Source organism: Callospermophilus lateralis, unplaced genomic scaffold, assembly GCF_048772815.1.
Source record: "Callospermophilus lateralis isolate mCalLat2 unplaced genomic scaffold, mCalLat2.hap1 Scaffold_101, whole genome shotgun sequence".
Classification (NCBI taxonomy): domain Eukaryota; kingdom Metazoa; phylum Chordata; class Mammalia; order Rodentia; family Sciuridae; genus Callospermophilus; species Callospermophilus lateralis.
The window spans coordinates 4,434,239-4,455,697 of record NW_027510272.1 but is presented as its reverse complement, the minus strand read 5'-3'; the positions used below and the strand labels follow the sequence as shown (position 1 = coordinate 4,455,697).

The window sequence follows — 21,459 nt, the reverse complement described above, 5'->3', positions numbered from 1 at the left end:
ACTTAGGTTTAGTTTGTCAGTGTATTTTGATATTTATTGTTGCTAAACTTAAAAAATGGACTTTGTTGTTATCGATAAGGAAGATAAGAAGTTGAGAGAGGAAACATACCAATTTAATGTTGTATAAGATTTTTTACATTTATTGTTTAGACTATTGACATAAGTGAAAAAATTAGTAACTATTTCATAGAAATAATTGAAATATATGTTGAAAAGTATGTTCAGCAAAATTAACTTAGAAGTCATATCATCTATATATTGTGGCACCTGAATAAAAATTCATACTGGAAAAAACTGAACAACTTTTATAGGTAAAGACAGTTGAGAGAGCTAGAATAAGCCTTCCACCTTAGTCCTTCACCAAATATTTACTAAATATCAAATATATTAGAGTCTATAGGCACCTTGGTAACAAAAGATGGTTTCTGTCCTAAAAAGATCATGATGTAGTGAGAAGAGAGGGAATGATATCACTGGCTGGGCATCTAATCTGAACAGAAGCAGACCCTTGGAGGAAGTTTAGATACCTGGAAAAAAAATATATTCTGAACTAAGTGTCAAGGGTGAAGGAACAGCCAGCCTGGAAGAGGTTTCAGGCAGACGCCACAGCATGCAGCAATGTACCAGAGGTCATTGCAGGAAGGAACTCCATATATCCAACTTCCTTCATGCAGCTGGAGATGAGGCCAAAGAAGTGATCCAAGACTGGCTTCTAAAGCACATGAGAACCATATGCACTGTGACATTATTGGGGCTTTATTCTGGAGGCAATAGGAAGGCAGAGATTTTTAGAGATTTCTTAGAAGTTATACAACTGTAATGGCATTTTAAAAAAGTCAGTCTATGGAACTGTAGGGCATGTACTGAAAGAAGCAAGACTGAAGGAAGGAAGACAATTAGAAAGACCTTGCATTAAAATAGGCTATGTGTGTGCACATGCACACCCACACTCATACATATACACACATCCATATATATCACCCATATGTATATATGCTTTCAAAATTAAGGAACATATTTTTGCCTTGTGTTTTTTTTTTAAACCTCTTTTTAAAGGACTAGAGTGACTTTTATTGATATCAGGTAAACATTTTTACCTGCTATTTAAAGCCTGACATGCTACTCAGTTATATCAGGCCAGCACAGGCCAGATTGTTCAGAGATGTGAATTCAAATGTGATTTATAACACTTCAGTTGCAAAGGGACCTCTTTCAGAACTACTATGTCCAAATTGATCCCTAAACCCAGAGGACCCAAGATGGAACTGTGTATATATCTTTCAAGGGTTTGTGTACAGATGTGAGCAAAGACCATAGTTGAATTGACTAAGAATAAGAGCACTTAGACACCAATTAAAAAGGTGTCCAATTTTATGTAGAGGTTTGTATTTCTTTAGATAGATTTTCAGATGGACATATTTTCTTTTTCTTTTTGGTACCTGGGATTGAACCCAGGGGCGCTTAACCTTCAAGCCACATTCCCAGCCCTTTTTTATATTTTATTTAGAGGCAGGGCCTCGCTAAGTTGCTGAGGCTGGGCTTTGAATTCACAATCTTCCTGCCTCAGCTTCCCGAGCCACTGGGATTACAGGTGTCCATCACCATGCCCCACCCAAAGGGCATATTTCTTAAATAAAGTAATACTTCAATAAGGAATTTTGTTTTTAAATATCTATACAGTTATTTTCTGAAATGTATCTCTTTGATGGAGGATGCTCAAATTTCAGTGCATGAAAAGATTACATGATGCCTCACCCCTGCTGGTCCTTATCTAGGGTTTCTGTGGTAGGCCCAGTAATCTGCATTGTAAAAACAGTCCAGAGGATTCTAAGACATAGTGCCCTGGACATTCAAGGAGCAAAGTTGTGACCATAAAATTAATGATTCTTCTGTAATATACATTCTTAATTTCTTGTATATTTTGAAAGTTTTCTTCGTTGGACATAAGCAACATCCTTTAAATTGTTGCCTTCCCTCGCCCCCCATATTTACAAAGTTGAAGATAATCATTCCAGAGGCTTTTCATTTATAGGTCATGGAAAGAATTTATTTTTTCATATTATTTGCTAAGTTATTTCATAAAACATTAAATATTCATTATGTGTAATTTTCTATAATTTGGATCAAAATTAAATAGAAATATACATTTAATCTTTACTCCTACATGTATTAGTTGGTTCTCTTGATTTATAACATAATTATTTTCTTCAACCTTATAAAGATAATGATCATGTTATATTTTCCCCATCTTTCAAACTTAATATTAAATTAAAAATTAGACAATTATTTATGATCATACTAATATTTAAAAGTTATATTAAAATTAAACATTATACATATTACATATGTTTTATATAATAGTTGCCTCTATAAAGTTATAAAATACATGGTTTATGGATGATGTAATATACCTACCTCTATTGACATTCAAATTCGTATTTTTGTGGGTTTTATTCTTGGTCTTACCTTAATATTTTCAAAGTTACACCCAGTAAAAGAGTAGAAGAAAAATAGTTGCAGAATAAAGCTCTTTTGGTTTTGAAAGGAATATCTTCATAGAAGAAAGAGTTGCCAGGTCTTGTGTTTTAATGCTCAAAAAGTATTTATACAATGACCAGATAATTATTATTCATGACAGGCAACTTTCTGAACAACTGTAAGCTAGAATGTATAGGAAAATAATTTATTTGAAATTGATTAGTAGACAATTTGTGGGTCTCTTGCCCTGTAATTAATGCTTTGACTTTTTCTGGACTTAGGAAGACAAAGACTTTATAATCAAAGAATGTGTTTTTGATGGGAAATAACTGCTCAAATAAATGTTTTATCCAGTATTGGCATACCTTATAAAAGCAAAACTTCTTTTTTGAAAACATTCTCGGATGTAGAAAGCAAGATCATTTTTTCCCTTGGTTGTGGTTTTGTCTCTGTGTCCCTACCTGTATTATCATTGAGAATATAAGTAGAAGAGTAATTTATTTTAGAAGAACTTGATTAAATTGTGGTAGGAAAACCAATGATAGTTTTACAACATCTTTATAGAATCTGGACGAAATAATAAGGAAATCGGCTCTGACAGTGAATCTTTCCTTTTCTGTGTTCTGCAGTCATCTCAACTCGAACTCCAACTCCACCCTCACCGCTGCCATTTCCAACACAAGCTATCCTTCCTCCAGCCCCATCGAGCTACTTTTCTCATCCAACAATCAGATATCCTCCCCACCTGAATCCTCAGGATACTCTGAAGAACTATGTACCTTCTTATGACCCATCCAGTCCACAAACCAGCCAGGTAAAAATAAGAGAAAATAAGAATAGAACTTAAGGGAAATGGGACAGGTATAACTCTAAGACATGGAGGTTTGTCAGACAGTATGTCTGGCAGAATATCAAGCCTTGCAATCCATCTTCAAGAAATTTCTTGGTGACCCATTAAGTTTTTATTTAAAGGTGGTTAAATGACAGGTAGGAAGTGTATTGCCCCAAAGGGGTGTGTTTGTGAAGAAGTTTTTGATTTGATGTTCTTGGATTTTTATTGACTGAAGAGAAAGTTTATGCAGAGTGTTCATTGCCAAAAAGCTCCAAACTGGAGTTCACACCTAAAATACTGGGTTTGACATAGTGACAAAAATGCTTATTTCATGTAGTAGCAAGGTATGTGCTAAAATAAACACACACAAAAGAACTTACTGGTGTATTTATAGGCCTGTTATTAGGTATTAAAATAAGTTTTGATAATGTAAACATTTTCAGTGTTTGATGACTACTTGAATATTCTTTGCAGTGACATGACTTACATTTAATAAAAAGTGGCATTATTATAGGTATCTTTTTTTTTTTTTAATAAACATGGTATAGTAGTTTTAGGCAATTCATTGTATTAAGTGTAGTAATTCATGTGCATTTCCTACTCCCTAGTCACTTTATAAGGATTTGCTAGAAGAGGATTTTTCACAATCAAGTAGACAGTCTTTGTGCCAAAGCTGGGTCTATTGATAATTGTAATATCCAAAATCTGCAATATAATTTTGATCTTATAGTATAGTATTTGGCTTTGCTGCTTTACCTCTAAGACTCCTGTCTACTTCTTATTATATGGATTTATGCTTTGGGGAATTTTTACAACATTCTATCATTACTGCTGCTAAATTACTAAAATTAGAGTAAATAATATGTGCATATCAATCATAATTAGCAAAGGTCAGGAAAAAACTCTTGAGTCTTAATTTGTTAAGATGAAGCAAAATGGTCCTTTCTGAATGTTTTATTTTGAGTGACAGTGCATCCAGTACCTTTGAGTTACTTAGAAAGTTACCTTTGCTTTTAGTACCACTGACTAATATATTAAACTAGGTGTTGAATTTTCACATTAAACTTATCATTTGTATTTTAGGAGAAAATGTTCAAATGGTGTAATAACTGCAGTACTAATGACAACTAAGTAAAAGAGTGGGATCTTAGTATTATCAGTTTAGAAATGAAATTTGCTGTCAGAACATGGATTCAAAAATCCTGGTTCCATAGAGCATTTTGCTAGACTCAGCTGGGAACAGTGCACACAAGGTCTGATTTTAATTTGTGTAGAATTTCCATGAATAACAAAGTCTAATTAAGACATCCATTAAAAGTCCTTAACGTTAATTCAGTGTGGAAAATCTTAGAGTTCCATTGGATTTTTTTTTTAACTGATGTCTTAATTAGGCACTGTTAGGGGAAAAATTATGCAAATTAAAATCAGGCCCTTAGTGTTACGTATTTCTTTAATTATTCAGTGCTTGTTTTACGTATATTTTAAATTCTTTATAAGAGGGCATATTAGGTGATAATCTGCCTATATTGTTCTCAGCTTTTCTTTATGTTTTCAAGGTAAAAATCTAGCTTCTAAGAGAAGCATCTTACTCTCATCTCAATTAAAAGACAAAAACCAAAAAATCCCTCTCAGGATTTTGTATAATAGGAGCAATGTATTAAGTAGGATAATCCTTTTCTAATGCTGTTCAGCTTCATCTTCAGATAAGACACCTCTCTTTTTGTATCTGCACTATGAAAGTTCATCTATTAGCAGCCTTGAAAGATGGAAGCTTTCTATCTTAGCTTCACCTGTTTAAACTAGTAGAAGACTAAAGAGAAGTAACCCTCCCCATTCTTCTAACCACAAGTTTCAGAAAAAAAATGTCTGTATTAGCTTGAGAATTTTTTCTTTGTCCCTTTTATTATTTTTTCAAATAGGAGACATATCTGTCAGTTCATGTTGATTCAGTTCCAGTGTACAAAGTTTACAGACTAGGCAGGGTAATGTCATATGCAGTGGCAGCATTTTCTGGTAATTATTGTCATTCTGGTCCTGTGCCAGGTAGGTACTATCAAAGTGTTTTGGTGAACCCTATACAGAAGCATGTTTACCGTTTAGCACACCCCCAGTGACAAAATAAGACCTTTCTTCTTTCTCTAGTAAAATATGTAAAGCAGTCATTTGTGGTGTTCACACAAGCAGAAGTTGATGGTCTGCTTTAGAAACAAACTATTTCCACTTGAAAGAAAAATGGGTCTTTATAGGAAACTACAGAAGTGTTTTTATTAGGAACATTATACCTGCTTTGATGTTTAACTCCAGCTCAAAACCAATTAATTTGCATTTCAAAATAGAATTCTTGATATTCACCTTTTCAGCACTAGAAATGGAAAAAAAAGGACTCGGTGACCATTCACCTCCAGTCAACTGCTCCTTCCCAACCTCCTCTAGCATTGCACTGATTTGGATTGTTAAGCAACTGAGATGCCTTTTCCTCCCCACAGCAATTTGGAGATTAATTGCATTACTGCTGCACCAATTATAGTGAGACAGTCATGCTATTCAATGGAATATTTTGAATAAAATTAGTTTAAAGATATAACTCTCCCATAGGTTTCCGTAGGGGAAAACTCTGGTCAATTTTCCTGACATAAAGTTAAATACTTAAAATTACCTATGATGAATAGTCAGGATATTCAAGAAGTCCATTTTCTTTATAAAATAAAGAAAGTGGACTCTGAGGAACCCAAGCAAAATCTTAGTTCATACCTCCGGTCACAATACTTAAATATTATCAGCTATTTATCTTTTCCTCTAAAGAAAATCTACTTGTAATTTATGCATATATAAATAATCTGCTTCATTACTTTCTTTGCCTTTGATAGTTGAGATTATAAAGACTATATCCTTTTGGAGAATAACAACCTGGCAAATTGTTAGGAATACCATGCAGTGGAGCACTGTAACATGGGTGTAATCAAAACTAGCATTCTCTGTCTAGAAAAATATATTTCAGGATTTCTTTAAATAATGTACTCTAATGATTTTGTCTCCTACCACAGAAATTATTTTTCCACCAAGGGGCTAAGACTCAAATAATGATATCTCTTCTGTCATTGCCCTAGGGATTTTCTCTGTTAATTCCCACAAATGTCAAGGATACATGTTTTGTGTAATTCTCTGTGCACAACAATGGAAGAGTAACACAAACAGCACTGTGAATTTGATTGTCCTCTAGTTCACTTTAGTACATTTTAATTTTCTTTGGAAATCTTTTATTTGTAGGTATAAGGTCAGACCTCTTTCAGCATTTTATATCATTGTGTGCATCTGAAATTTTAAATACTTTAATCTCATCTAACTGCATATATGAGTAAATCATCAAAAGTTGATGATTGCCTGGAAAAGTTTATATTGCCTTATGTTAGTTGAGTCTGAAATACCTGCATGTGAGAGAAACCTAGTTTTTGTATGCAGAAGAATAGGCCTTCACTATAAATGATGGGAATTATAGAACTGGATGTGTTTTCTCTGCTAGGCATTCTTGTGTCTCTTGTGTCAGTGATAATATCCAAATGGAGGAAAATTTTGTTGTGAAAGCCAAACGGACTCTGTATAGAGAATGAAGAGCAGAGAATTAGGAATCACTGGGTTTTAATTGTAGGTAGCTTAGTAAGGAATTCCATTTTAGCTTGAGCTAAGCCTTTGAGTCTCCATTTGAGTTTTCTGGACTACTAAATGAAAGGATCAAGTCTACTTCTGTCTTGAGGGTGTTGTGAAGACCAAATAACCTATGCAAAATGCTTTGAAGATGAAAACCTTCTTTTAAACACTGTTGCTTTATACTACCAACCTTTGATTGGCTTCCGACTCGGACTTGAGAGGGAGGGCCTGTGTGATGGCTCCAAGCAGCCTGCAGGATCCATGTGGCCACATGTGCTGAGTGGAGTTGTTGGAGAAGATGACTGCCTTTTGGATTGTTTCACCCAGCATTCTGTTTTTGTTTTGTAGCCTAACAGCAGTGGTCAAGTAGTAGGGAAAGTGCCTGGCCATTTCACTCCTGTCTTGGCACCCTCTCCCCATCCCAGTGCAGTGCGACCTGTGACCCTGACCATGACAGATACTAAACCCATCACTACATCCACTGAAGGTGAGGCAGCTTCACCTACAGCAACCAGTAAGTATTTCTGTAGGAAATGAGAAATGTCCATCAAAGGCACCATTGGATACTTGATCCAAGGTGGAAAACATGGCAACTTTTCCAGCTACCTGACCAGATGGAGATTTCTCATTTAAGTGGAGCTAGCAGGCATGTATGTGGCTTGGCTGTCACATGCTCTCTCTTATCAAATGTCTTTCAGTGCATCATATTTGAAAAGGGAGAAGCAAATTTGTTTGAGTAAACAGTTGTAACAACAATAATAAGTCATGCCTGCTTGTTCAAGGTATACATTGAAATCGCACTGAATAACATTATGCAGTGTATAAGGTTTTTATATCACCAAAGGGAGATTAGATAATTGTTACTTATTGGAGCACTCCTATAGAAATCAAGCCCCTCCATCAGGCAAACTGAATCAGTGCCTCTGTAAGATAATTGCATGTTTACCTTAACGTAGGTCCTGTCATTGTTAGAAACAGTCATACAATGTTGGGTGTAGGCAAGAACATTTCAAAGCTTAGTATTAGGCACATGTTAAGCTACCTGCACTTTCATTATCTGCAACTTTTTCTTTAAATGTTTTAATTATTTTGCATATCATGGTATATCAGATATTATGTTTAATAGCATGGACATGACATTTTAAATGTTGGAGGTTTTGCTAGTAAACTTACATAGCCCATTGGACAAATGATTCCTTTGCTTCTTCATTTAGAATACTCAGAAGTTTATGAGGAATAAATTTTCAATCTGCTTCACCCAAATTACCAGCTTCTTAGAACTGGAGCTGATGTACACAGATTAGCAAAGTGGAACGAATAAATTTCCAGTAGAGAAGAATTATTATGCGCCCCCACAATTATACATATGCCTTAAATTTAAACTATTTTTGTTTCCTAGAGCAAGAAAATCCTTTTGCTTTGGAAATTCCCATATGAAATTACACAACCAGAGGCACCATTGGCTCCCTCTTTCTCCACCATTGGAAAGACACTCTTTATTAATGACTTCTGAAAGACTAGGAAGAAAAATGAACAATACTTTGTGTGTACAGTGAATATTTAGCATTTCTTTCTCAAAATTTATGAGCCCCTATAAATGAGGACTTGTATTACCCCTCAGTATTTATTAAGGCTTTAAATCTGTTTGTTGGCAGAGGGTCCTGACTCAGCAAGCAGTTCCTTAAATACATAGATGGATGAGACCTGGTTAGAGAACACTGGATTTCTTTCGTTTTAAAGATTTTTTGTGCATGTTGTATCACTAAAAATGCTATGTGCAAATTTTAAAAATGAATGTCACAGCATCTTTAAACAAACAAGTCAGTGATTTAAATAAAAGCACATAGAAAGCAAGATTTAATAAAGTAATTAAATTCTCACAGAATAAATATTTCAAGCCAAGTTCAAAAATTTCTGGTGCCTACTATTATAGTGACATTACTGTGAGATTCAGGGGATTAGCAGACCCAAATAGTCACAGCCCACTTACAGGAATGCCTTCAGCCTGTTGGTTAATGGATTGTTTTTATATGCACATACAGGTTGTTCAAAAAGGGATCTAAATTGACTAGTCAAATCACAAAACATTCAGAAGGAGTACCTTGGTTGTCTAAAGATGGCTGCATCAGTTCATTTTCCACTCTTACATAAAAGAAATATAGTGAGTAGTTTTTCTTCTCTAGAAATGAATTTGTAGCTTCAGTTCCCTAAGCACCACTGATAATGAGGAACTGGTTACTGAGCTGATAGTAGCATTGAAGAAAACACACAGGCTAAGGGGAACCTCTTCTCATGGTTGAGAAGAAAGGACTGCGCAGATTGAATGCTAACTCTTCAAGAGTGATACTGTCCTTGGTCCATGTGTTCAGTTTGAGTCGTGGTGATGGAGTGGGGGTCACTGGTTGCTGATGGCTGCCTTTGCATGAGCCCTTTATTCAGGAGTAGTTAAAAGATGAGTTGTGAACATCTTCAATGTTTTTGAAAAGTTGATCTAAAAAAGCCTCAATGTTCAAATTTTTCAGTCCTTTATTATGAACATGGCAGAATTAACATACTGACTTTTTTAAAGGCAGCTTATTTAAAATTAATGTCTGAATTCCTCATTAACCTGATGGTTTTAAACCAAGCAGATCTCTTCAGATCTATGAATGTAATATATAGTAAAACTTAGTTCTTCTGTGTATTCTGACATGGAGTAGTGGAATTGCTTAATGCTAGAAAAATGTGTTAGTCCTATTCTTGTAAAAACAAGCAAAAATCTTTAGGAACAGGAGAAACTTTTCTGTGGAAAGTTCACTCTGTACTAAAAAGCACCTGTACAAAGAGTACTCACAAATAAGACACCTGTAACATAAGGAATGATCACCTTGTGTACTTAACTACCTGGTGACAAGTATTCAGAAGGTGCCACCAGCTCCCTTTCTGACTAATTGCAAGACATTGAATTTTTACACTTATGGAAAATAAAGAATTTCTTTCCAAAAATCTTTTTATCAAATTAGAGGGCATTTTTACATTAAATAAAACACTGAACTTATTTACTATATAAATACACAAAAATAGATTCCTTCTTTAGAATAGTAATATTAGATTTTCTATTTAGGAAGACTTTTAAGTAAGACATTTTTCATTTCATCATCAAGCACATCTGCTTAAGTCCTGTCATTAAAAGCTGTCACTTTTTTCTGACATTTAGAATCACAGACCATAACTGGTTATTTTCTATTAGATCACTAACATCTAGTAAATGGTCACATCCAGGCAAAGGACCCTTCTGCTTAGCCAATCTTGAGCACCACTGCAGGACTGTACCTGGACATTTAAGTGTGAAACACTACACCAAAGCATGTGATTTATTAGATAGATTTTTTTTTAAGGGGGATAAGCTCATTGATTTGAAATCAATTACCATTTCTTTTCTATCACTCAGTCAAAAAGGAAGAGAAATGGAGAAAACAACTTTTTTTGGTTGCAAATCCCATTTCTCTGGGTTTCTTATACATGGACAGGGTGTTCATTCTGATAGTTCACAATTTTTATCTTTGTTTTTGTTCTTCCTTAATCAGCCTACACAGCCTCAGGCACATCTCAAGCCAATCGATATGTGGGACTAAGCCCAAGAGACCCATCCTTCCTACATCAGCAACAGGTGGGCACGTTTCACCCAGGTGTAATGGTGTAGCCCTGCTTTGCTTCGGTGCTTTTCTCCATGTTGCCTCTCAGATCTGAACTCAGAATGGGGCTCATGGGGCTTCTGAGACCAAAATTGATCATTTTGTCTTCCAAAAAATTTTCTCATTTATACCTTGTTTCCTTGCCTCTCTTAACAGAGTTTCTCAAATTGGCTCATGACCTCTTTCATCTTCTCTTTAGCATATATTGATAACATCCACAAACACTATTGTGATTCAGTCAATGGGAATTTTTCTCAATCTTATTGGCTATTGAAACTTAGTAGCCTGTCGTTTTCAAAGGCAAACATTGAAAACCAATTTAAACTCCAGTTTGAGTAGAAGCAGTGCATAATTTGTGTTTTTGAGCAACTTTATATTTTCCAGATGTTTTACTCCTTACTTTTGTATTTTAGATCAGGAAGATGAGTTATGAAGCTAAAATCTCAGTCGACACATCATTGCTATTTTAATAGGTTTAAGTTGGTTTAGTGATTTCAGATGTGACAAAACACTTTTTTTTGTTCTGCTTTCTTACATCATTTATGTTTCAAGTAGCATTTTAAATTTCACATCTCATTAATGCTGTAAATTTAATGCAAATGAAGTGTTTACCCAAACTGTGAAAATATACAGCCAGGATTAATGGTGGCTTATAAACAAATTAGCCACAATCAAAAGCATGGACCATACCAATGCAGAAATCCCATGATTCCAGTTAAAGGATAACAGATAATTTTAAACACTTCAGAATTCAAATATATTTTATGATGCATATGTTTGCTGCTTTCAAGTTTTGATAGCAGAGCTATTTTCAAATAACAGAATTCAAAATATTACATGGGGAAAATAGCCTATATAAATAAGAAAGAGCCAGTATTAACTAACTTGCTCTTCATTTGTAAGTTATTTGTGCATTTATATGAGTTTTCACATGTATAGCAAGCCCGTGCAGGTGCTTACTTTTATGCCCACTTACTTTGTTCTAGGCCGATCCGACACATTTAGACTTTTTGTGGCCTATCTCTACTATGTTTCATATGGAATTCTTGGGTCCTTCCCAGTTGCAGGCCAAGATGGTAGACTGTGCTTATGAAGGTCACCACATGCAGAGTTTAGAGAAAATCGTAAAGATGATAGCTTATGCAGGGTACTTGTCATTTTGCCAGGTTTAAAAAAAGCAAGGCAAAACAAAACAAAAGAGTGAGGACTAACTGAAAACATCTGTATACATTTATGAAAATACCAAATAATAATTAGAGGTTTTGCCAGCCAATGGCTTTTCAATGTAATTCTCTGGAATGTTGCTTTTGTTCACCTCTAAAATTGCTGTAATATGAAATGTGTTATAATTACTATAATATGTTTCTGTTTGACAAATGTATGTGTTCATTGTGTTTTTTAAAACTTATGCAGGATTTATAGGTTTAGAAACTTGTTCTTTCAAAAATCATTACACATTTTTTCAGAAATACTTTTGTCATGAGATTTGCATTATTCTTTAAGACATATCTCTAATTTCCAGTTAAGTTTTATTTCATAAAAACATGCGTCCATTATTTAAACCTTTAGCCCTAAATACATTTAGAATATTCTAACCAATTCCATGTATTTAGGAGCAATCTTCCTCTCTCCCTGCCTAACCCATGGCAGCTTTAATTTTCTTATCATTTCTGATTAATATTGGAGCCTCATGTAATTATGATCATGAAAGTTCATTAATATAAAAGTTACTTCTCCTTTCATTTATCTAAAGATAAATCAGGAAAAGCTAGCAAACATCATAAAATATTAATCTTAATGTGCATAGAAATATGGGCATATTTTAATTGAAAAAATATGTATGACTTCTGGAACAACAAACTTTTTCATCAAAAAACTAATTTTTACTTAAGTGGACAACATTGAGTGAAGACCACTTACAATATGAATATATTTTGTTCAAACAAATGGAGTTGATATTTATGAAATACATGATATATATTGATCCTTGCAATAAAAAGCTATATATACTTCATAGTTAAATTTTTTAAATACCATGCAGATAGGTTGTTTGTTCTCTATGTAAAAAGTACCACTTTTGAATTTGAAGACGCCTAATGTGTCTAATTTATTATGAAGTACATTTTTGAGGCCTGCAGAAGATAATATAAATTTATATCATGTAAACATTGTATTACTAAGGCTTCAGTTAAAATCCAATGTTGTTTATCCTTCCAAATTCTAAAAAAATCATAAAGATAAAGTTTTATATTTACTATGTAGGAAAGGAGGGACAGAAATGAATGACTGCAGTAGAGTAAAGGTTATTCCTTCCTACAGTAGAAATGAGATTGATTTACTGTGTCCTTTCATTACTTTACAAAGATTTAAAGGAGACCACTCTTCTAGCAGCGGGTTCTAAATGCATTTGGTTTAAAGCACTCAATGATAAATGAAAAGGAAAATCAAGGGGTACATGAAATAAAGGTAATCAATCATTTTATATTAGCTAGGAGAAATTTAAAATTAGAAAGGCAATGGTTTTAGTCTAAGAGAGTTCTTTTAAACATTCCCCATAACCTTTAATATACATGACCCCTTAAGAATAAATATTGTCACCAGGTACATACTTGAGTTCATGGCGGTTGCTTTATAAAGATTTATCCTTTTAGATTATGAATACTATTGATGTGCATTGTTGAGTGCTACTTTTTCTTTAGAAAAGAATCTTAATATAGCTTACATAAATTAGAGTTAACAATAAATTTTAAGTTACTGAATAATTTTGACCATCTTATAATCCTTCCACAAAATGGCACGAGAGTAGCACTTTCAATATAGTTTTAACACAGAAACATTCTTAAATTAAGATGGAGAATATTAAAATATTAAAATTAACCCCATATTCTACCTATCATAATAATACATTAATATTATTAATTGGCAAATCTGAATAGTAAAAGTATATGCTTTATGCACATACCGTTGTGCTCTCCTTTTTATACATTTGTGTGCTCCTTTTTACAATGCTTATTACTGATTGATGCTGGTTGCTAACTGTCTTGACATACTAGGTTTTTTTTTTTTTTTTCCAACCCTGGAATTTCACCCATCGTTGCAAATATCATATTTCATTTGAGTCCAAAATAAAAAATCACATAATTATGAGAAATATTTTAAAAAGATTCATGTAAACCAAGTTAATAATTTGCCATAAAACAATCCTCTCTAATTTACCATAATAATCAGCTCATGCCAGCTGACCAGGACTTGACTTTAGAGTTTTCCTTTATCTGTTAACACAATCTTGAGTACTGTTCAAGGTCTGGAACAAGTCTGTCTTTAGCATTACTGACTGTAAATGCATTCACTATTGGCATGGGGGAAATCTTAAAATCAGAACTTCAATTGGAGTTTCATTCTTCTTTAACTTTTCTATTGGAAGATGGAAGATGGTGTAGCGGCTTCAAGAACTGTGAGTCCTGCTTTAGCAACTGAACTCAAGTTTCTACAAAGAAATGCCTTTTTATGGTTTAGGACATTTTTAGAAGTGTGAAAGTCCTCTTTACTTCTGTAGAAATTTAGCAAAGTGCAGTGTTTGTTTTCCTACCTCATACTTCATAAATACTCTCTGCCTATTCCTTATATAAATAGTGAAGAAACCATATTTCCCAAATATTATCATCTTGAGGAAATGGAAACTATCTAACAGAATGTTGGATGTTGCTTAGAAAGTACAGAAATTATTGTATAATCCAGCCTAAAAATCTTGTATAAATGGAAACTATGAAGCAACTTACTTAAATTACCACCGGTTTCTTATCTGATCAACCTTATGTCATTAATTTGCTAACTTGAGACCTTCTTTATTAGCTATCATAGAAAGTTTGGTAATATAAGACAATCTAGTTGATATGATTATCACCATTACAATTGAGGCTAAGATCATATTAGAAACATAAATTCCTACAGTTACACATCAATATGACTTAAAAAAAACTCTTTTGACAAATTGGAAATAAACATTTTTGAAGATAAGAAATTTCTTGCTCAGATATAAAAGATCATTCAAGACAGCCATTGAAATGCATATTAATTTTGATACAGATTCAAGATTTTAGGTGGAATAAATGGGAGGTCACTTTTGCCTCTATTGAGACAATTAAGTCAATTAATTTGTAAGAAATGATTATTTTCACAATCTCAAAATTATAATCTCCTGACTCTATATGCTACATATTCCTAGAGCTAATGAATGAGTGGCCTGATCAATTCAGGTCCTTGTCTCACTTTTCACAATTGCATGGATTTTATCAGTGCTTGAGCTTCAGCATGTACCATCTCCTGCATGACTATGTAATGCTATTGTTTCAAGTTCAGTTACTGGGGTAGTTTACATTGAAATGCTTTTTACACTTTTCTTGTTATACTTTTAAATTAAATTAGCATTTGAAAGTACTTTTCATTATACTGAAAATTTCTGTTACACACAATCACCTTTTAAAAAATTGCCTCTATAATTTTGTTTTAACTCAGCTATGAGTTGAAATCCCCTTGTAATATTTATACTGGCAAATGGCAAAGCCTAAACTTGGTGTAGTATAACCACTGAAAAGGCAGTCATTTATTAGAGGCAAGCAATTGAAAGGACACAAGTGGACTATCAACAAACTTTTCAATAAAGTCATGAAGCAGGCTATCAACACTTGAGCCATTCTTATTGTGTCTGTTATCATAATTGACAGCTTGACGTAAAACCCTATCACATGCCTTCTGGGTAGGTATGTAAATGGATAAGAGGTCACTTTTTACATATGCTAGCTGGAAAGGAAACACATTTAAAGGAAGTTTCAGTCAAAATAATAGCTATGCAAATGCTTACCTTTTGGGCTAATTCTTAAAATTAAAAAGAAAAATCCTTCCATTGTCTGTCTTTTATCACTCATTCATTTGTTCTCTTACCTTTTCTGGTTACCAAAGGCTAATATGTAGATAACTATTCTCATTGATGTAAAAATAAAATTGTGTGCCATGTAGCCTTAAATTTCAGTCAACGCAAGGGAAAAGTTATCTACTTTTCTCAAAGTGTTTAAAAGATCTAAGTTGAATCAAGGACATTCTGAAGGTGTTTTATTTACAGTTATTTTAGTCTTAAATCTTGTTGGACTACACATTAAGAACAGAGTAGGAGAGGAACAATGATAGACAAACTGGTGCAGAGGGTGATAACCAGGGATTAGGAGCCAGGATATTGGAGTGTTAGTGTTGATATGGAAGGGCACAGCTAACCTTGAACAAGGTCTTAAACCTTTTTCTCCTGGAAACTTATCTTGGAAAGGAAATTGAAGATGATGGATTCCATCTCTTGAAACCTTAAATTTTACATGTTAAAGTAGTCTTCATTAAAAAAGAAAAAGAAAAAGAAAAAGAAAAACCCTTTCATTTTCTTACTTATGATTTATGGTCAGTAACATTTACTAAGCTCATGGCTTATGCATATCTGTTTAACTTGATTTTGATTCTACTGTGCTAACTAAATTAAATCTCAAGAAGCATGGGTTTCAGAAATTGATATTAGAAATGACTTTAAGGTACCAGAATGATTTTGGATTTTTTGTTGTTGTTTTTTGCTTTTTTTTTTCTCCTTCTTTTCATCAGTTTTACTTTGAATACTTTGCTTGTTCAGTAAGGTTATATACTATTTATTCAGAGACCACTTCACTTGCTCTATAGTGGGTAATTATCAATAAAATAAAATTCTACTAATCCAGGCATTAAGAGAAAAATATGAATTCCCCCCAAAATCTGTTTCCTTGAGGCATCTGGAAAAATAAACTCAAGAGAACATAAAATATACCTTTCAAGATATTCTTGCGGTCATTATAAACCTAAAAGAAAAAAAGTGAAAAGGTAAATTTGCCTATGTTGATTTTTCTTTTTGCACTTAATGGCTTATTGGGTCAATTGAGAACTGTTGTCCTCAAGAGGGACTATTGGTGCAGCATCCTGTTTGCTGAGTCTCCCAAAGTAGAACATTTTTGTTAGCCTTCTTCTGTTCCCAAAGCTAATTGCTATGCATTTTATAAAAGCCCCGTTAATAAAAATGAAAGGCCCTCATTTGAATAAACAAACTTTTATTCTGAAATCACAAGCAGTATTGATTCTTTATGGTTATCAACTACTTATATAATTATTCGAGTATAGTAGCTTAGGTTTTTTTCCATCTAAGTAGGCTTTTGAGGGGAACCAGATGGTTCCCCATCCTTATGATTGGGAGACAGTCTCATTTGAATTGTGTAGGAACAAGGTTCTCCCTTCAGAGACTTCATGGACTCCATCCTAAGAACATATGCAGTGAAAATTTCACCTTCACTTCTTTCTTAGTACTTTGGACTATTTTAGCCTGACCATTTACTGTTAACGTCTTTGGGAAGAAATCCTATATCTTTTTCTTAAAATATTGGTTTTTTAGTTGTGGATGGACCTTTATTTTATTCATTTATTTGTATGTGGTGCTGAGAATCGAACCCAGTGTGCCTTACACATGTGAGGCAAGCAGTCCACCACTGAGCTACAACCGAAGCCCGAAATCCTATATTTTTACTTCACTTTTTGTTTGCTTTTGGAATTCTGGGCATAGTCAGTTTAATATACATCTTACCTTAATTATTTAGATAACTTAAGTTCATATTGGTGGGTGTATATAAAGAATTAAAATGATTTATATGAGTAAGCATTTTTTAAGGAATATGAATATGATCAGGTTTGACTTAAAGTCTGACTGAGAAGAAGAAGAATTTCTCCCCTCCTCCACATAAAAACACATGATTTAACAGATCAAGTTTGAACTCACTTATGCTTTGTGTTTTAAAAAAGTTTGATTACAATGACAGGGGTGAATACCTATTTTTTAAGAGAAAATACTTGGAAAAATCATTAAGCTGTTATTAAAGCTTTGAACTAAGGAATTTATTTATTTTGATAAATGAAAACCGTGTATTTATGTGCTACATAAAATTAAAGTTTTAAAATTTAATTAAAAAATAACAATTGATAGCTGAATTATCTGACATCTGTCCTCTAATAGGACAGAAGCTGAGGAATCACTACCCTAAACTCACAAAAGACTATTACTTATTCTTTTAAATTTATTTAAAGACTAATATAAAGTTATTTTTATTAGGACTACTGAATTATAATAATATTCTATTTAACACATCCCCCAATTAACTACACTTAGTGTTAATCTTCCAATACCTATAGACTGTTGCTTGGTCAGGTCTGTATTGGCCAAATAATATTTTTAGGAATGGATTTTCTTAGACATGACTATCAAGGGAATCTTTAGTGAATAGGTAACTTTTATTTTAATTATTTATTTCCCTTCCCCACACTATCACCATCAAAATGTCACTTTAATCAAACAGTCCTTAAATTAAAAAATGTCTTTTACAAAAAAAAAAAAAGCTTATTAATTAAAAAAAAAATAGACTCTTACTCAGGTAATCTGACTGAACATATAAACATAAGTGTGCCTCCTCAGAAACTTTTGAAAATTGTGATAATGCCGGTCTACAATCTAAATAGGCAAATAAATTTAAATTATATTTTAAGTTTTTAGCCACTGAAAAGAAATTAATTTAATGCTAATTAATATCCTATCAACTTCTTTGAAATTACTGCTAAATATTTGACTATTTTGATTAATTTTTATTTATTTAAGCATATTTTCTGTTTAGGAAAAATATTTCTTGGGTGTGTGTGTGTGTGTGTGTGTGTGTGCGCGCGTGCGCTCCCACACACACACACACACATCTTAAGGATGGATAAAAATGAATACCTCTAGTCAGGTCTAACCCTTTTGAGACTGTTTAGGAAAGAATAGTCCAAAAATATGGTGATTTAGATGTTTAGCATGTGAACAAAGCTAGCCTACAGGGGGCATTTTTAGGGATGGTAAAACAAACAAAAAATGAGCAACTTTAACAACAAAAACCTAACCAACTACATAATATTTTTCCAAGATCTTGTACCCTAGCAGTTGTCTGTGAGACAGTATCCAATCCTGAGTGACACTCAGATTCCTTTGGTTTTGTGGAAGTATGGTTACTTTCTGAAAAGTTTAAACTGAGCATCCCGTAGAAACTAATCTGTTAGCAATTAACAGCAGTAGGATATTCTGTGTCTAAATGTAGCCTCCCTTCCTGAGAATTTTAAGTAAGTAAAAACTAGCATTTTTCATTGATAAGAACAGGATCAATAAGTGGTCTCTAAGGTAATCTTTATGCAAAGTCAAGTTTCTTGAACTGTTTTTAGATTTTCATAGCCCTTTTATAACTTGTATTTTGAAATAGACAATCGGTTTACTCTATTATTGTTAAAAATAAACAATTTATCCCATCATATTGAATTTCTATTAGATGACCCATTTTGAGAACTTCAAAAAATCTTGCCATATTGCTTCTCACACACAAGACTGAATAAATTTACTTCTTTGAAATAGTAAAATTATGTCATCCATTTGAGTAAAAACTAACTACATTATTCCCTTTTATGTAAATATTATGGTGAATTTTAAGATTTCTTATTTTTGTTTCTAATTTAATAATTTATGACTTCTTAATGATGTATTTCCTGAACAGAATCTACATATCTATCAATGCATGTGTCTGCCTGTCAATCCATCTATATAAGGGAATTTTTTAGTTTTATAAATTATAAAATCACTTTTACTTAAAATATCAGCACAATTAAAACATATATTTTGGAAAACTTTGACTGTAATATTGGATATTCAGAAGAAAATTGAACAAAAATTGTCATTCTGAAACTCCAAAATCCCCCTTCCTCAAGAGTGTGCAGAAAGTTGAGAGTTTGATAGGAAAAGATGCTTAACAGCCAACTTTTAAAAGCCATAATGTTAGAAAAATAGATAAAACAGTTTATCACAAGTTTAAAGGCATTTTGGCTTCAATCATCATCCTGAAATTCTCTCTGAAAAGCATCAGACCAGGTTTCATGGATAGTAGTGAAGAAGGCCTTTTCAATGCAGGATGAATTTTCAATGCAGGGTAGAATTTGACTTTTAGATTTTAGAACCTGAAAAATGAAATCCAAGCTTTAGGGAAGATTTTTCAGCTATCTAAAGGTTAAAAATCATGGTTTTCTACTGTTTCCCCCCAAAGCCAGATAAGTTTACTTTCTTAAGCATAAAAATAAGCAATATATCTTTTCAATAAATCTGCTAGCACTGTAGGGCAGCTGTTAACCAAACAGAGCTGGATAGGGTTACTCAAGGATCTCTGAAGGGCAGAGCTGATGATTCCTGGATCTGGGAAGAATTTGTTTCAGCTTGTATTCAGTGCATTCCTCACTTTCTTCAGATGTAGTAAAGTATTTTAAATACCACTGCTCTGAATTTAAAATAAAAATAGAAATTCTTATCAACTCTTTCCAAATAAGGTCACTTTAAGTAAAACACAGTTAGTAAACACCTAAAATTGAACACCTTGATGCTTGAATGCGTAAGTTAGGGTGAATGTCTATGTAGGGTGGGTCTTTTTTCCTCTAAACTGCATGTCTTCTTGTTTTGCAAACTGCATGCTTAAAGGTATTGATTATTTTATTCAGTGCAGATAATTTGGTATGTTGCATAGAAAAAAAGCATTTTTATTTTCTTTCTAAAATATATCTCTCTATTGAACATTAACGTTTGCTTTTATTTCAGCTCAATTTGTACTCTAATAATGGCTAATTGTTATGTTCTAAGCACTTGTTTCTCTTGTATGCTTTAATTAATAGACAAGCATATTGCAATAGCTTTTTCTAAAAAAAGAGTCTAAGGAATTTTGCTTTTCAGAATAAGATTTTCTTTTGCTTTTTTTTTTTTTTTCCTTTAAGTTGCCTCTTGGGAAAATAAGGTTAATGCCATATACAGTACTAGTTTGCATGTGTTCATTTAAATACTAAAAACTGTAGTACTGCTCGATCCATATCTGACTGCTAGGTTTCAATTGACAGCTGAGGATTTGTGACTGGACCATGAATCAAAACGGCAGGCATTTATACCCCAGTACCAGTGAGGATACATTGGGAATTACTTGGCAAAGGTAACATTTTTATTATTTCCAACCCTACACTTACACCTCAAACTTCCATGACCTATAGTGTTTGTTTTTAACTAGTTTTACGGAAAATATATGTTAAAAATTTAGTTGTTTTGGCTATGCCATTCCTCCTCTCCTTCCCCTCTCCTTTATTTCCTATTTAAATGCAACATCAATTTAATTCCGGACTATATAGCATATGCTAACTGATCATTGGAATTTCTAAATATTGTGAAATGTTTGATAAAATTTATAATATTTTTGGTGGGGGAGGGGGTGGAATTTGACTTTTACATTTTAGAACCTGAAAAATGAAATTCCAGCTTTAGGGAAGATTTTTCAGCTATTTGAGGATAAAGCATTGGTCTTTCACATTATACATTCTTCTCATTTTGACTGTTTCCTTTATTGCTGCCTCTAAGCCATGTTACTATTCATTTATTCCTTTGTCAGAGAGGAAAAGCTAGAAGAAAAATTTCAAGTTATTCAATTTGATTGTTACTAGCAGCACTCAAAAAATTTTGGAGTGGGAAGACTGTTAGAATCAGTAGCTATGAAGGAATTTGGTTTAAATAAAGTGTTAGTTTGTTCATATACTAATGTAACCCATTGAGGGTTGATTTAATTTGGTTGGCTAAAAAAATCATTCCAAAACTTCATTTTCAAAAGCAATTTGGATACTGTTTCATGTGTTGGTTTTAGATAGTAAGTAGTTCCAAGGTAGCTTCATATGTGTTATTTTATT

The 21,459-nt window shown here is 33.1% G+C and overlaps 1 protein-coding gene across 1 annotated transcript in view; it reads left to right on the top strand.

Annotated features, from left to right (window-relative positions):
- Positions 1-21,459, top strand: part of LOC143639946 (nuclear factor 1 B-type-like) — a 120,839-nt gene that overhangs the window by 84,874 nt on the left and 14,506 nt on the right. The window contains exons 12-15 of the mRNA XM_077107969.1: positions 3,108-3,292; positions 7,304-7,469; positions 10,522-10,604; positions 20,629-20,717. Coding sequence (XP_076964084.1) covers positions 3,108-3,292; positions 7,304-7,469; positions 10,522-10,604; positions 20,629-20,717 — 523 coding nt within the window. The remainder of the gene's footprint in view (positions 1-3,107; positions 3,293-7,303; positions 7,470-10,521; positions 10,605-20,628; positions 20,718-21,459) is intronic.